This window comes from Anabrus simplex, chromosome 5 (genome assembly GCF_040414725.1).
Source record: "Anabrus simplex isolate iqAnaSimp1 chromosome 5, ASM4041472v1, whole genome shotgun sequence".
Lineage (NCBI taxonomy): Eukaryota > Metazoa > Arthropoda > Insecta > Orthoptera > Tettigoniidae > Anabrus > Anabrus simplex.
In genome coordinates this window covers 220418469-220436928 of record NC_090269.1, presented here as the reverse complement: position 1 = coordinate 220436928, position 18460 = coordinate 220418469, and the positions used below count along the sequence as shown (strand labels likewise).

The following is an 18460-nucleotide window of genomic DNA, read 5'->3' as shown; positions in this document are numbered from 1 at the left end:
CTGTGTTCTCGCCAGCTTGAATTCATTTAAAGACTGTGTTCTTGCATTAACTGTGCCAGCTTTGAATTCGTTTAAAGACTGTGTTCTTGCATTAATTGTGTCAGCTTTGAATTCGTTTAAAGACTGTGTTCTCGCCAGCTTGAATTCATTTAAAGACTGTGTTCTCACATAAATTGTGCCAGCTTTGAATTCGTTTAAAGACTGTGTTCTTGCATTAACTGTGCCAGCTTTGAATTCGTTTAAAGACTGTGTTCTCGCATTAATTGTGTCAGCTTTATTTCATTTAAAGACTGTGTTCTTGCATTAACTGTGCCAGCATTAATTTCGTTCAAAGACTGTGTGAAAGCAGCGGTAGTATTTCTAGCCAGCCCCAATTTCATTTAAAGACTATGTCTATCCGTTGAACTGTGTTGCATTATGATCTTAAGTGCCAGTGTTAATCTGAAAATCACGACGCACGGGAATTTGGACTATCATTTATTTCAACAAATGTATTATGCTGGTGGAGTACAGTGCAGAGACTGTACTCGATAAATTTAATTTTCTTTATGAAGTGCTTGATCACCGCACCTCGGAAGGTTCTAGATTGTTTCATTTGCGTATTATTCCCAATACGAACTGTGACTCTAACTTTATCCTTGCTACTGTGGGAACTATTTCGGCGTGCTTCGCCATAGGGAAGTGTCACACCAGTACCCCATGACGTCAAATGTGGAAGCTCCACATTTCCCCGTTCCTGCCTCTGGTTCGAGTCATCAACACTAATACAAACACCAACGACGGAAGACAACGCCGACGCCGACCGCAAGACGACGCAGCCGCCGCGGGACAACGTCCTATTTACGCCCTCAGGGACAAATCTACAATTCAGCTATAAAAGGTGACATAATTATTTGCCTATTTATTGAATAAACTGAAGGATCCACTTAATCATGAATTTTTCTTTCACTACCCTTCTCTCTTACTCTCTTAGCATGGGCCGTACACGCCTTGTCGTTCCTCATGCTCTCCGATAAACTGAAGTACGGGCGTTCCTGTTACAATATATAACTGGAGGCAAGAAACAAGTACGCCCGGAAATGGTGTTCACGAAGCACACTTCACTAGTCGTGAAGCCCTCCGGGGCACATGCAACCAGTGTACGGGGCTGAAACCCGCTATTTCTTTGCTTGCAAATTGAAATAGTTATTCGATCAGGGCTATATTGGGGTCACAGCCACATTTTGACGTAAAATACGTACCGCGTGATCGAAGTAAAATATCTAGTCGCTATGGCTTTGGAATTTTATTGTTGACATTTTATTTCTTAATTCTAAACAAACTTACACATCTCCAAAATAAATACTATTCACAATCGGTCTGTGGTATGAGAAGTAACTTACGTACGGAAGCAAATAGACGTCATTATTACGGGTGAAAGTTAGATCTATATTTGTACCATGCAGAATCGTGGGAGCTCGATGGACGCACCAGGGTCCCTTTCTCATCACCACCAGGGTGATTAGTATCCACATCCATGAGTTCCAAACTAATTTGCACCAATGGTGCAGTAGATGTGCTCGGCTAGGGCTCGAGTATACTTGTAGAACTCACTGATACAAATTCAACGACACCTTACACGACGTTCTATCACTTCAGAGTCTACAGGTACACTAACTGTTAGCCGCGTGGTACGGCGAATTTAGTATCTCAAGATGGCGGCACTATTGCAACACCCGATGATGTCGTACCGAGGTCATGTTCTTGTTGTTGGGTCTCTTCGCATTCACAGTGAGATATTAATCACTGCCGTCACATGTCATGTGTTGTTTCGATCGTATTCGATTCTATTTCGATCTTAAAACTTCCACCTGTTTGTATCACCAATTCGAGTAGCGGTAGAATTCTGAAACTGTAGACGCATTCTCCATTCCTTCTGCAGCCAGTCCCTGCTATGAATGATGTGAAAATGTTGCTCATAGGGTCGGTTGGTGCATGCATTTCAGTGGGCTTGGCAGACTGATATGTAATAGCAACTTCTGGCTCGGTGAGGAAAGCAACGAGAAACTACCTCACTCCTCATTTCCCTAGTATGCCTCTTCAGTGATGCCTAGGCCATCGATGACAGCTGATAGTAGAACTGTTGAGGATCCATCCAGCCTTCGGGCTGAGGACTGAACATACATACAGACGCATTCTACATCAAAAAGAACAACGAGATGAAAAAATAGAGGATATTTTTTACAATGTAAGAGAAATGGCATTTCAGACAACGAACTTAAATTACCTAAATTAATTTTAAGCTACGACTCTCAAAAGGGTACAAGTGTTTGGATCTCCATCCACATGGTGTTTCCTGTACATTTTTATGCGGGTCGTGAACATTTCTGTAAATATTCTTTATCAATTAAAACATGACCTAATTTGCTGCATTGATAATAAGATCGTGTTCTACTCAAGACTTGAAGTCACCAGTGTCTGAGACAGAAAGCGGAGTAAGAAGAAGTAGATGTGAAAACCAGCAACAATTATCATAACATTGTCTGTGTTTTCAAGGTAGTAGCTACTATGTTACCTTGACTACAGCTTCTTTTTTATATATTTCCTGCGTGAAGGGCTGTACAAAGTCGTGAGTCGCAAAGCACAAGTACGATAGTCAATCAAACTGCTATTTAAAAATTAGATGAACCTGAAATGTAACAAGTATTTCCTTTAAGTACCGACTTACATAAGTATCAAAATGGGATATGATCATTTGACGAAGAAATTATTTTTAATCTGTATTATTTCTGATATTGAATGAATTCAGTAAGTAATTGCAGTAGTAGAAGAAACAATAGCAACAGCAACCAATCGAGTTGGAGGTGCGGTTAGGGTCGCGCAGCTGTGAGCTTGCATTCGGGAGATGTGGGTTCGAACTCCACTGTTGGCAGCCCTGAAGATGGTTTCCTATTTTCCCGTCATGCAAACGCTGGAGCTGTAACCTACCTTAATTAAGCCCACGGCTGATTTCTTCCCTCTCCTGCCCCATCGTCGCCTAAGACCTATCTGTGTCGGAACGACGTAAGAAAATGTTAATAAGTAAATTTTACCAACCGGGCTAGTTGGCCGTGCGCGTAGAAGCGCGCGGCTGTGAGCTTGAATCCGGGAGATAGTAGGTTCGAATCCCACTATCGGCAGCCCTGAAGATGGTTTTCCGTGGTTTCCCATTTTCACACCAGGCAAATGCTGCGGCTGTACCTTAATTAAGGCCACGGCCGCTTCCTTCCAACTCCTAGGGCTTTCCTATCCCATCGTCGCCATAAGACCTATCTGTGTCGGTGCGACGTAAAGCCCCTAGCAAAAAAAAAAAAATTACCAGCAGTAAAACCATCCCCGTTACAGACCATGAAAGTCTCTGGAGAAGAGGAGGGTAAAGGCTTCCACTATTCTTGCTTCAGGATTAAGTGGAATACCTCAGTCACCTTTTCACTAGTAATTAACCTAATACTCGCCTTTGTTGGAGGCTAAAAGAACTTCGCTGTCATGCTGCTTGGAATATTCATTTATAAATAATCTCGATTTCCTTCATGGTGAACTAAGCAATTTTTAACCGCCTGAACTAGTTATCGACCCGGATTTTTTATTTCGTAAAGACTTTAATTCAGTTTTCCTCTAGAAGTGTATCCTCTAGAAGTGTATTTATGTTACACCGGAGTCTCCTTAAGTAGTGTCGTTGTCCTCCGTCGCTTTTAACTAAATCGACGATAAAGTTTCGTTGAAATTATTTTAAGATTATTCATCATCGAGAAATAAGTTTGGAAAAAATTATGTAAATTATTTTAACTCCTCTTCGATTAATCTCTTTACAGTTAATTCACGTCGTGGCTTGTGCATCCTTGGTACCCGTTCCCGTTTGTGTAACCGGTACTGTATACTTTTTATTATTTAGGAGCTAGTCATTGAATGCCATCTAGGACTGTGGTTTCCCTGTGATTAGTGCAAAATGATTCCAGAATAAAACTGTAAACAGAATACCTGACTTAGCGCCTGAATTTCAGCCAGTAATCTGAAAAAAGAAAGGTCCTATTCTCGAACCCAATCGCTCGGCAGGGATCGAGGAAAATGTTCTTTAAAAACTGAAATAGCTATATTGTCTTTCTCAATTTGTATTTTGAATACAAGATCCATCTCACTATGTAAGTAAACCTCTAACATTCTTACAAACAAGACAACGCCCACCAGTCCTTTTGTTTTACTTAAGGGAAGCGTTTCCAGTGGAGTCAGATGATGCTTCGCGTTTCCTCCTGGAGGCTGTATACGTGACTTCATTTTGTTCGGAACAAAGTTATTAAAACATCTTCAGGATTGTTAACTTTGTATAACATTTTCTCTCCATTTCACACTTATTGTAATTATTGAGGCATTATTCAATGAAGTTGTGTGTAAAATAATTATGGGATTTATTATCAGCTCTACATCATTACAATGTGATGTAAATAATAATAATAATAATAATAATAATAATAATAATAATAATAATAATAATAATAATAATAATAATAATAATAATAATAGTAATAGTAATAATATAATCTAGTAGTTACTGGTTTATTTTAAAGACCCTTAGCTTCACGGCTGAGTAAAAGTGAGATCGTTGAGTGAATAAGTGAAAGGCCATGAATATAAAAAATTTGAGGCATCTCTACATCGGATAAATATGGCATCGTTAGTATTTGGACATACGTGAGGTGACTCAAGAATTTTGAGACGTAAAGCCTCTGGTATAAGTACAGGAAGTATAATTAATTCCCAATTCAGCTGTGATCCCGAGTTACCACATGGTATATCAAGGAAACCATCTATTATTATTATTATTATTATTATTATTATTATTATTATTATTATTATTATTATTATTATTATTATAAACTATTCATTCTTACGTTATGCTTTATTAGTACGAAAATATTTATGAAGGGAAAATCCATGGGCTGAAAATTTTCAGATTGTATCTATCCCCTCCCATCATATTTTATTTTTAAATCTGAATAAGTTGAAATGTAAATAAGTGAAAAATAACATGAGATCTACTCAACAATAAATCCAGGACGCCCTCGTATTAAAAATAAAAATATCCGCTTTTCTTGATCTGAGCAATTATTCCGAAAAATATAGCCCAATAAAGTAAATTTTCTTGAAAAACTAGCAATATTTAAATTTTCCTATACCGGAAATAAAATAAACTTCTAGTCATAACTAGTAAGCAGAATTAAAATGGATCCATCGCAGGTTTTATGCAATTTTAGGAACCATTACTAAAGCGCGTTTCCCATGGGAGACTACGCCATTTTTGTTAGAAAATCCTATAATAGTACTGCCTATTTCTATGACATATTATCATGTCCTCTCTGATACCACATGTATATACTCAGGCACGACTCATACAAAATTAAATAAACATGCTGAATGACATCTATATTGTTGGCTTCAAAATTAAATAACAACAAAGAAATTCCCCACAATCTAAATGACATTCAGACTTAATTTTCCTGGTTATGGAAAATGCAATAAACCAATCCTTCAGATAAATTTGTGATTGCTCCAGAAATATCCCTGTGATGGTAACAAATTATTAATTCAATCAGTAAATTAGTAGTATAAGCAGAAGTAGTAGTATAAGGAAAAGAAGACAAGGAAAATAAGATTTTATTACGCTAAACTTTAAAAACTACAAAGTGTTCCAACGACAATCAGCCTGTTCCTTCTTCGTATACTTATCTATGCTTTACTGACCTCTTGGACCATGTAGTTTTGTCTTTGACAAAGATTTATGACCGGATTCCCTCCTGTTATCATGCGTTGCAACTATTCAGGAACTCATGTAAATCTCCCACTCTAAATTATCAGTGGCTACTCCACGTCTTCAGAACTCCTACTCTTGTTCCGTTAAACAGATCCTAGACAATAATTATATTGTATATCGTTATAGTTTCAATTAAAAGGACAAATTTTAGAATATAAACTTTGCCTTCAAGCTGTATGCACAGAGTGTGTACAGTAAATATTTACGTTATCCTTCTCCCATTTTGATGTCTAGATACTTGCGTTTCATTCAAGATTAACAATCCAAACTTACCTGCCACGGCCACTTGCCGAAAGAAGCTTTTTCTCCTCCCACAATCCGAGACTCCGGGAAGAACCGCCGGCCACACACTGAAAGTAAGAGCAGAGTTGTATTGACTGCACCCATGGCAAGCCGCAGCAAGACTGAGGAGGATCAGCTAGTCCAGTTACACAACACATCACATCACAGCGTACTGGCGGGAATACACTCCTCTACTTACTGAACAGCCCTTTTATCAGCACTACAAGCTCCTTAATTAGAGTACAGAAATAAATACCAGACTTACATTTAAATGAGACTTGAGTTTAAATCAATTGCGCCGGGATTTGATCCCGTAAGTTGAGCGCACAAGATGAGCGCCTAAACAACTTTACTTCCTAGGCAGCCTTGTAAAAAAAGAGAGGCAACAACACTTATAAATTGACTACAAACAAGTATGTAGTTTACCACCACGGTCAATTTGATGGGCAGATTGTTTACACACTAGGATAGGTCTAATCTTTTGAATAGAAACAACGAACTGATCTAGTTTAGCCTACAGAGAGCCAGAAAATTGATAGTTCTTAGTCATTTCGAGGGACGTTTCCAACATATTATCCCGTACTATACATAGAATGCAAGTGATCTGAATATTGCTTTACTTTCAAGTAGTGCTTTTGAAACTTTTCCACATGGCGCCCTCCTTTATAAGCTCTGCAAATCCCATGCCCTCCCCCCCGTACCCCCATTACAGAATTTGGTCTTTCTCAGAAACTTATATTTGATAATAATGTAGAATAATTTAGAGGGTCCAAAAATTCACAATAGTAATAACTAACTTTAACAATAACAATAATTTAAATAATTGATATATATTAAAATAATCTTACGTCAACACAGCGTCAAAAACCAGCTGCTGCTTCAAATCCAAAATGTTAGCCTGAAGATAAATTTAAATAAACCGGCAACTGAATTCATTGTCTCCCCACACATTGATTCATCTAAAAATGTAAACAACAACTTGCCTCTAAGAATTGATAGTGTGCACAGTACATAGACACTCAGAGACAAAACTGGACGAGACATGCTAGAAACATATACAGAAGAACGGTACTGAAATAAACACTACAGTATGTGCCCACTGGCACATTTTAAACGTCCAATGTAAAGATGGACTGAGACCGTAACAGACCACATGGTTTTGGCTGAAGGATAAAAAATATACAAGAACAACATGTTCACTCTTAACAGCCATCTTTTTTGTTTTCTAAGCTTACAAGAACACAAAACATCAGTGGGATGGAACACAAATGTTAATGCCGTATTGATACTACCTAATTTCTCTATTTATAGGATCACGTGTTTGAGTAAGTAGGTTGTCTGTAGCCTCTTCTAAATCCTTCACTCAGGGGCGTATCCAAGGAGAGTTACTGGGGGGTTAGAACCCCTCCTATGGAAATTTTACCAAAAATATATAAAAAGAAACTGACAAGTAATAAATTAAATAAACATTCAGAGACATAATTTTCGACCCAACAGATCTGTTGAATCTATTTTCTAAAAAGCCTCGAACATTGGATTTTAGATTGTAAACTGAACGTATTATTCCCTTTAAAATTATTGACCTTGATTGTATTGTTCTTGTTCTGTATTTCAATGTAAGATTTTGTTGTGTACTGCAAGCTGAACGTCAATATAATTCACTTTTACCAATGTCCTTATAATGACAAGTCTTTCATGCGAGCACCACATACGCACAAGCACCTTCCTTGTGTTTTGTCATCATTTTGTAGCTATAAACCTCCCTCCACTATCGGCCGATCCTGGCTACGCTACTGCCTTCACTCACCCCCACCCCCCACAAAATCTTGGCTTTAAATAGTACACCTTCATCCACAGACAGCACCATAATACAATTGTCAGTCATACTAAGAAAGATACACTGAAAATTCTATCTCCAGCCCCTACACTAAGTAAAAAGAAGATTAATAACATAGAAACAACGAAGACCCTTAATCTCGAACACTTCATCATGTCTTATCCAATTCTGTACGTTGTCAGCCTTCCCAGGCTTAGCAAGGGGGACACTGATCTAGAATTCACTTGTGGTAGGTTGATCAATTTCTGTCTACTGAGTTCAAGCCAACAGCATGTTGATACCCATCCAAATGATTACTATGTCCAATGTTACCTAACTTCGGCGATCACATGGCATCTGATGTTTTAACATAGTTTTACCACTGCCCCTTGTTAGAAAAATAACATATATCATATTACATCAGTCGTGGATGATAACCGTGTTCCTGTCCGGCTCCATGGCTAAATGCTTAGCGTGCTGGCCTTTGGTCACAGGGGTCCCGGGTTCGATTCCCGGCAGGGTCGGGAATTTTAACCATAATTGGTTAATTTCTCTGGCACGGGCACTGGGTGCATGTGTCGTCTTCATCATCATTTCATCTTCATCACGACGCGCAGGTCGCCTACGTACGTCAAATCAAAAGGCATGCATCTGGCGAGCCGAACTTGTCCTCGGACACTCACGGCACTAAAAGCCATACGCCATTTCATTTCATTCTTACCGTGTTTCTAAGGCTATAATTTTGTAGAAAGTGTTCATAGATTGTCAGTAGTCAAGTGAACATAGCGGAAGTTATATACAGTCCCCAAGCAAAGTGAGAGGCATTCACTATGTTTGTCGCCTTACCTTCCCTAAGGACTTACTGTTAAGACTACTATACTATAAGCCCCCTCAGAATATAACTTTTAAATCCATTCTAACATTTCCTTGAAGTGAGTAGGCTCAGTCCGGTGGTATTTAAAGATGCTCAAATACGTCAGCCTCGTATCGGTAGATTTACTGGCACGTAAAAGATATCCTGCGGGACTAAATTCCGGCACCTCGTCTTCTCCGAAAACCGTAAAAGATTTTAGAGGGGCGTAAAGCAAATAATATTATGTCAAGTGAGTAGGACGAAATGATATAGAGAAAAAACACCTCATATTTCCAGTTTCGTGTATGAAGCAAGAACCTACATTTTAAAAACTGGTTTGATTATATCAGGCCTCGTCTTGAAAACAAAGCAAAATGGCTCAGAATGTCGCCACGCTAACTATGGTCTACCTACCGTCTTGGCAGACCAAGGACCTAACGGGCACTAGCGCCATGGGTCATTTTTTGTCACTTTACCATGTCATTCTATCTCAATTTTAAGGACATTCTGAAGTTTTGGGATGGTACGTTTATTGATTATTATGCCTTTTTCTTCCTTATGGATTTAAACTTAGGAATATCTTGTTTTTTGACTAACTTTCCTTCTCTCTGTTCAAACGTAAATAAGAACACGAAGTATTAGTATGGCAATGTCTGAGCCTCTGTGGGTCAGCCGGCAGCGCACCGGGCTCTCACTGCTGGGTTCCGCGGTTCAAATCCCGGTCACTCCATGTGAGATTTGTGCTGGACAAAGCGTAAGCGGGAGAGGTTTTTCTACGGGTACTCCGGTTTTCCCTGTCATCTTCCTTTCCAGCAACACTCTCCAATATCATTTAATTAATCATTCATTAATCATTGCCCCAGAGGAGTGCGACAGGCTTCGGCAGCCGGCACAATTCCCAGTCTCGCCGCTAGATGGGGACTTCATTCATTCTATTCCAGACCCGGTCAAATGACTGGTAACAGGCTGTGGATTTTCATTTTTTTTTCGGTATGACAACGTATTCTGCAATTGTTTTAATTTATTAAAAAAACAGAAATAACAAGTTGTGGTAAATGAAATGTTTTTAAAATCAATTTCTTATAATTTAAATGTGGGTCCTATTTTGCCTAATTCTTTCCAGACGAAATGTACATTACAAAGGAATCGAACATATTCTTATAGTCTGAACTCGTTCGCAGACTAAGAAGGCCTCACGGAGACACAATATGTTGAATAATTAAGTTATAATTTATTATATGAAGAGGTGAAACATCACCGAAGGGACACTCCTCAGCTGAAGAGTACATATGGCAGGGTGTTCATATACTTTTGGCTCTCCTTTCCTTCAAAATATGGGTGCACCTACTGTGTGCTAGCATTTTTACTTTGACGCCTTTTAGACTGCTTGTGTCTTACTATGGCAGAGAACGCGGAACTCCATTGAGCGTCCTATTGCTGAGTTTTCATTCATTTTGTCTGGTTAACATCGAATGGGTTATCAGAGATCTTATCGTAAGGCACGGTGTGCCCACGGAACGATTTCCACACTTCGAAAATCCGACTACACTTGCCACATTTCAACCCGCATTATCGGAAAAGTAAGGCAAGATTGTAGTTTTATACGTGATTATTGACATCGTGACCATAGCCACGGGTGCGATATCGGAATCTAGCCACACGATACGGCTGATCTACGGAGGTAGTTTCCTTTTCTCCACTACCACCCAACAGCAAATTCGGTAGTCATTCACACAAATATCAATATAAGCATTGGCCAGGCTCGATGCTGCTTATTGTTATAGCAACGTTATAATATATAACTTCGTGTGGCTCTTTCTAGACTGGTGCAGCCCTTGTAAGGCAGACTCTCGGACGAAGGAAGTGGTGGCGGTGATTATCGTTTTAAGAGGAAGTACAACTAGTCAGAGAGAAAAAATGGAAGAGATCTGACACTTCGTAAAATGAAGGCATCGACCAAAAGAAAGACAAGGGCCACGAAGGGCGTGAAAATGAAAGACTCCGTACGCCTCGCAACCTAATACCGTCGGGGTCGGAAAAGAACAAGCGTTGACCAAGGGAGGTCGGATAGGATAGTTGAAAGTGAGGAGCCTGTCCCAAGTAAGTGGAAGCAATGCCAGGTCTCAGTTAGGGCCCCGTGGTCGCCAACTCACCTCTTCCGACAGGCAAGGGATACTGTGGATAGTATTATACCACTCCCTATCCACAGGGGAGGACGAGGGAGGGTGGCATCTGCTGTGAATAGGAAACTGCGCACTATTTTGGTAGATAATAAGCGTTGTATGTGGTGTTAAAAGTTTCAGGAATGTTGGGGACAGCACAAACACCTAGCACCCGAACCAAAGAAATCAACAATTTAAGATTAAAATCCTCAACCTAGACGGGAATCGAGCCCGGGGTCCTCAGAACAGAAGGCAACTACGTTGCCCATTTAGCCAAAGAGCGATACATAGATACGTTGAAGCCGCATTTTTGGAAATTCGCTTATAGGGTACGTCGCTCCCTAATTACGTACAGCCGGGCTGAGAGGCTCAGACGGTTGAGGCGCTGGTCTTCTGACCCCAGCTTGGCAGGTTCGATCCTGGCTCAGTCCGGTGGTATTTGAAGGTGCTCAAATACGTCAGCCTCGTGTCGGTAGATTTACTGGCACGTAAAAGAACTCCTGCGGGACTAAATTCCGGCACCTCGGCGTCTCCGAAAACTGTAAAAGAAGTTAGTGGGACGTAAAGCAAATAACATTATTATTATTAATTACGTACACACATAGAATTGACGTAACTTCAAAACATCACAAAAAGCTACTGGGATCTTTGAAATTTCACTTCTTAAGAATTAAATCACGAACTTTGCGGTCATTACCTCCCGCGTACATATTGTATGTGAGTGAATCTCGAAATACAACTTCCGTTCCTTAGTCTAATGAAAACGAGTTGTGATTGAAATTGGCTAGTTATGAATTGTATACTAATATCATGTAAACTTGCATATGTCAGTAACAACCGGACGACTACGGTACTGATCTCGCTTTAAACTGGTAAGGACTGAGTGACTAAGGAAGAAGCAGCTTCACCTGTTGCAGTGTCGGCAACGGGTCCTTGGCATTGCGTTCCAGCAGGTTGCAAAAAGTGTAGTTAACCTGAAACCAGGTGATCCTCCACGTGCAGTTAATGGTGTTTTGTTTACCTCTATTAAATTCCAGAGATCGGCATTTCTTGCTACAGGCGATGAAACAATCACAGTCGAGATACTGTTAAAAGAGGTTGATAGTTTTCAAAACGAAACAGGGTCCAGTAAAGATACATCTGATAGAATTTCAATAATAATAATAATAATAATAATAATAATAATAATAATAATAATAATAATAATAAAATCAAAGCCATCTCCGTAGAGGCACAGAAGGTCTTTGAAGGAGCGGGAGTAAAGGCTCGCACTATCCACAACCTCATCACAAAGTGGAGTGGAGAGGTTAGATCTATGCCCGGCCAACTTTGCCCTCAGGAAATGGCTTGGTACTCATTTTTCATGTAGGCTGGGTGATGTCAAAGACATGTTCCTCTACTGTACAGAAGTGGAAATCACACATCTCCAAATTTTTCTAGTTCCCGATTGGGAATCGAACCCACAGCTTTCCCAGTGGAGCGAGTATGGTATTACTACTTCGACTAGGTATCTCCTTCAATAATAATAATAATAATAATAATAATAATAATAATAATAATAATAATAATTTAAAGTATATTCAGTTGCTCATACACCACTAGTGAGAGTTCGTGCAAACATTTCAGATTAAAATAAATAACTTCACTAGCATACCATATAGAGTTATGAATACTGACACATACATACCAGTTAGAGAAATTATCTGATATAAGAATAAGGAGAATTAGTGGGAAATTGTTTCAATAATATGAAAGACAAGTATAATAATAATTGTGAAAATTCCGTTTCCTGATAAGGGATCAGGGATGAGGTGAGATGAAATTGTATGGCATTTCCTTATGGCCTGATGCCCTTCCTGAGGCCAACCTCAGTTGAGGATTTAATGAAGATGAAATGAATTATGGTGAATGAAATTGGGCAAGGAGTTGGAAGGAATTGGCTGTGGTCCATAAGGTTGGAAATTTTCTGGCATTTGCGTAGAAGTGAAAATGGGAAACCATGGAAAACCATTCTCAGGACTGCCGGCGGTGGGTTTCGAGCCCACTCGTCTCTCGAGTGCAGAGCTTCATTCATACCCGTACTGCGTGACCACTCCGTTCGGTACAATTATAAAGAATTTATATTAATTAACGTACAACGTAAATAGCACAAACAAACCATGGACGCTTTATCTCAAACAATCATAGTTAGTTGAACACGTTCACCTTCGGAAATAATCATGCGTAACTAACCCAGTTATAAAACACGTGCATATTTAAACTCAGTTAAATATCTGTTCATTTTAACCACAAGTGGCACTCTTAACAAGTTTTTGTGATGATACGCAAGTGTGACGTGACGTCACCTGAGCAGTCAGCCTTGGAGAGCTGAGGTCATTGTTACACCGGGGTCGACGGCAGCGAGACGCGCATGTCCAGTCGTTCGCTCGAACAGGGGTCTTCTTCCAGCTGATTACCCATTCATCAATGAACCAGCCAACTCGGTTAGTTACTGTCTAAGATACTACCACGATGAACATGACTTACCCGTTGCAGCGTATAATTCTGTAGGTCGACCAAGCACATTTCAACTGAAAGATGAGAAACAGGTCTTGATATTACCGGTAGACTTTCGGCAACCACTGTCCGGCTCCATGGCTAAATGGTTAGCGTGCTGGTCTTTGTTCACAGGCGGGAGATAGTAGGTTCGAATCCCACTATCGGCAGCCCTGAAAATGGTTTTCCGTGGTTTCCCATTTTCACACCAGACAAATGCTGGGGCTGTACCTTAATTAAGGCCACGGCCGCTTCCTTCCAACTCCTAGGCCTTTCCTATCCCATCGTCGCCGTAAGACCTATCTGTGTCGGTGCGACGTAAAGCCCCTAGCAAAAAAAAAATATTGTTCACACGGGTTCCGGGTTCGATTCCCGGCAGGGTCAGGAATTTTAATCATAATTGGTTAATTTCGCTAGCACGGGGGATGGGTGTATGTGACGTCTTCATCATCATTTCATCCTCATCACGACGCGCAGGTCGCCTACGGGAGTCAAATCAAAAGACCTGTATTTGGCGAGCCGAACTTGTCCTCGGACACTCCCGGCACTAAAAGCCATACGCCATTTCATTTCATTACGGCAACCACTGCAACTCAGCAACCATAATACGGTGATGTTACTAATATTTGCAGAAACCCATCCTCACGCACAAGTTCCACGATAACACTAAAAAGTGGTCCTCTCGGGCATAACAGGCGTTTGAGTTGTGGCGCTAAAATCTACTAAATTTAGTGTTACGCGGAGGGAATGCTTCAGTCAGTCATTCTTCTTCTTCTTCCAGATTTAACGATGTCCGACCTCTATCGTCAAACCATTGCTTTCGCAGTCTCATTTTCAATTAAGTTTACAAAAGGGCCTTTCAAATTGCATCTTGAACGGTTGCGTAAGGTAGTTAAGAGAGACTCTCTCTCTATATATACTGAAGGTTGAAGGATCGAATCCCTGCTCAGCCGGTTGGTGTTGAAAGGTCCTCAGAATCCATCACTAAACTTTGGAGTACACACTCAATTTGTACATTGCGCTTTGCAATTTGACTTCCATTTTCGAAAAGAATTACAACAATATTATTAGTTCTGTGTGACTGGTTCCTTGGCTGAATGGTCAGCGTCCTCGTCTTTGGTTCAGAGGGCCCCGGGCTCGAATTCCGCAGATCCAAGGATTGTAACACAGGATGGTTAATTGCTTTCGCTCGCGGACTGGGTATTTGTGTTCGTATCAATACACTTCTTGTTATCTACAAACACACCACTACTAATTACCATAGAAACGCGCAATAGTGAACAAACCTCTCCTCATAGAGTTGGTGCCAGGAAGGGCATCCGGCTGTAAAACCGGGCATTATCCACGTATGAGTCGACCCCAGATAACTGCGAAAAAAGTTCATGAAAGGAAAAAAAAGAAACTTTCACTGCCAGTGCTGGCGAGACCTGTGTTTATCTCTTTTGGTAAGGGCCAGAGAACGTCTGTTACTTTCTTTGACCTGCCTCAATCTCATCCTTGGCTTTGATAATAGGCAATTTGCTTTACGTCGCACCGACACAGAAAGGTCTTATCGCGACGATGGGATAGGAAAGGCCTGGGAGTGGGAAAGAATCGGATGTGGCCTTAATTAGGGAACAGCTCCAGCATTTGCCTGGTGTGAGCATAGGAAACCACGGAAAACCATCTTCAGTGCTGCCGAAAGTGGGGCTCGAACCCACTATCTCCCGGATGCAAGCTCACAGCTGCGCGCTCCTAACCGCACTGCCAACTCGCCGGGTTTGATAATAGGAAAGTGACTAACGTATGAGAGATTTCAGTAACGTCATTCCTTATGCAACCAGACCGTATTACGAATGGTGTAAAAGTGTCGCTTATAGGGCCGGTTGGGCTTGGCAGGCCTATTGTGTAATAGCAGATTTTGGCCCTGTGAGGAAAGCAATGGGAAACTACATAACTCTTAATTTCACCGAAGGAGTTGGCCGTGCGGTTAGAGGCACGTAGCTGTGAGTTTGCATGTGGGCGATAGTGGGTTCGAACCCCACTGTCGGCAGCCCTGAAGATGGTTTTCCATGGTTTTTCATTTTCACACCAGGCAATTGCTGGGGTTGTACCTTAATTAGGTCCATGGCCACTTCCTTCCCAGTCCTAGCTCTTTCCTATCCCATCGTCACCATAAAACATATCTGTGTTGGTGCGACGTAAAGTCACTTGAAAAAGCTCATTTTCCTAGTACACCTCTTCAGTAATGCGTAGGTCGTCTGTGACAGCTTTTGGCGGAGCTGTTGAAGATCAAGCCAGCTGTTGGGCTGGGTACTCAACATACACCTACTTTCAGAAACGCCAAATTCCCAGAAATTGGTACCGAAGAATTATATTATGTCAGTAAATCTACCGATACAAGACTGGCACATTTGAGCACCTTGTAACACCACCGGACAGATACTGAATCGAACCCGTCAACCTAGGCTCAGAGGATCATGGCTTTTATCATCTGCGCCATTCAGCCTGGCCTAAGTTCATCAAATTCTTAATAAGAAATATTCTTGAACTCCAAACAAAGCATGCTAGTAAAATCGTAAAAATATAGAGTTAGGGCACTGGGAGGGAGAACATTAGTCGAATGTACCCCGTAATAAATAAGCAAGTCTATGTAAATTAAGTTGTAGGTGGTCCACTGTCTGTAATTTCGTTTCTTTTGATAATTTTATCATATTTATATGTTTTAGGTCAACTCAAGACCGTATCACTGGTTTTTAGCTATTTTGTCTGTTTGTTTGCTCATCCAGGAGCAGGTTTTGATATGCATATGATTTTAAAATCACGAAATAGACTGTGATTTATAGGTAGATCAAACGAGTATTTTGATATTTTCACATTTACTATTGATTTTCTGTCAAATCTGTAGAATATACGGGAAACTTCCTTCATTTTAAAGATTTCTTCGTTATCTGCATAATTTCTATTACTCTTCAAATGATGGAGAGAATTACTATTTTCTGCGGGTTTCATGCTCTGCGTTGAGTGACGGACACCCTCGCAGACCTACAACGAACCTGCCAGTTACCGTGACAACGTCTCTGGCTGCTTTCCAGCAGCGAAGTAACTTAATGTCATTTGCATCGTCATTCCTGCAAACTCTTGGTTGTTCATTGAGTACAATGTGAAAGAGGCGTCAAGCTGCCAATCTGCGGGATATTTGCGGAATAACGTTGGAGGTTACAATCGTCTTCAATTACCATTAAGGGTGGCTGCTAAGACTTCAACAGTGCGGCGCTTTCTTAAAACCGTTTTACTCATATCATCACAATTTAGTGAGGTACATTTCATCCAATAGATCAAGATGGTATTTACATATTTATCCTATCCAGCTGTCCTCGGTTATTATCCTATCTTCAATTGGTGTCAAATTTCTTAACTGCATTACTTTCTTCCTTGATTTCTCCGTTCGTGTGCGAGTGCTAATCTCGAAACCTGGACTCTCTTACCAGTGAGGAAAAATTCCACGATGTTGAAATGTGTAACATTTGGTCCCGTGAAATATCGAAATATGGAGGCAATTTTAATGACGGTGCAGACCTTCCATTCGGGGTAATTGGTGGCTAAACGGTAAGTCGTATCAGGAAACATGTAGCACAATCGTCGCTTTGGTCCTATGATGTTTTGTCGTATCTCTATCCCTTACGCCTATACGTTAGATACAGCTGCATTTCTCGATTACAGGTGTATGTGTAAATTCAGCCCGAAGGTTGGTTTGATCCTCTGCAACTCCGCCAACAGTTGTCATAAATAGCCTAGGCGTCACTGAAGAGGCGTACTAGGGAAATGAGTAGTTTCCCGTTGCTTTCCTCACCGAGCCAGCCGTTGTTATTACATATCAGTCTGCCAAGCCCACTGAAATGCAGGCACCAACTGACCCTTTGAGCGATTTTCACACCATTCATAACAGGGACTGGCTGCATAAGCAATGGTATTACTAGCATCACTCATACCTCAGTCACTTTCATATTGTCAAAGCCAAGGATGAGACTGAGACAGGTCAATGAAAGTAACAAATTTGATATAGCCCATACCAAAAGACATAGTGCACTGTAAACACTACATCTCGCCAGCGAAGGCATCGATTGCAGGTAACGTTTGTAATTTTTACAAGTATATTTTACAGTATGCAAAGAGTTTTGCAATTCTAATAAAAATCTCCAACGCGATTGTGACTCCTCCAACTCGATTACCAATGGCAGTAGACAAGTGAGCCTGCCGTTATAGTAGAAACTCCTGAACTCGATTGTGATTGGCAGTAGGAAACGTGGCCTGCCACTGTTATCAAAACTCCCCAACGCGCACCTTACATAGACCTCTCCGTGGTATTTCTCGGATAACTCTAAGAGAGGTGGAATTTAATAAAATCTTACTCACTGCGTGTACAATAATTTACACAGCAATCCATATTCAATGTAGAATACCGTAGCAAAGCACGGGTACATTTGCTAGTACCAAATATAATAAAACTAGAAGACACTACCATACCCTAAGGCCCTGCAGCCAAGTACAGTACCTGGGAGAGTGGATCACAGCAAAGGAGAGTGGGATCCTGGACATAGATACCAGATGCGCTAAGTCGCCGAGGACCTACCACTACCGCATGAGCTTTTACGACTCTAAATACCTCTCCAAGAACCACAAGCTCAAGCACTGTCACTCAGTAGAAGGACCCACTGTACTGACCAATAGGAAAGGTCCATTCAGAAAACTAGAACTTAGGAAATTCCTGAGGCCGATACTAGGACCCATAAGAGAAGAAAGATCCTACCTATAAGATCAGGCGCACCAATGAGTTCTACGAACACCGGGTAGACATGATCACTTGCATGATCACATTCGTGATGAAGAGGCGACTAGCCTTCTACGGACTCTTTACTCACATGATACCCTGCAAACTCACCAAGAGGACCTTCACTGTGACAGGTGGAGGGAAGACTTCTGAGAACAAGTAGCCTATATCACCTCAG

At 40.8% G+C, this 18460-nt stretch overlaps 1 protein-coding gene across 1 annotated transcript in view; it reads right to left on the bottom strand.

Annotated features, from left to right (window-relative positions):
* The window catches only part of LOC136874448 (serine proteinase stubble), a 145107-nt gene that overhangs the window by 45908 nt on the left and 80739 nt on the right, over window positions 1-18460 (bottom strand). Inside the window, exon 5 of the mRNA XM_068227806.1 lies at window positions 6098-6174. Coding sequence (XP_068083907.1) covers window positions 6098-6174 — 77 coding nt within the window. The remainder of the gene's footprint in view (window positions 1-6097; window positions 6175-18460) is intronic.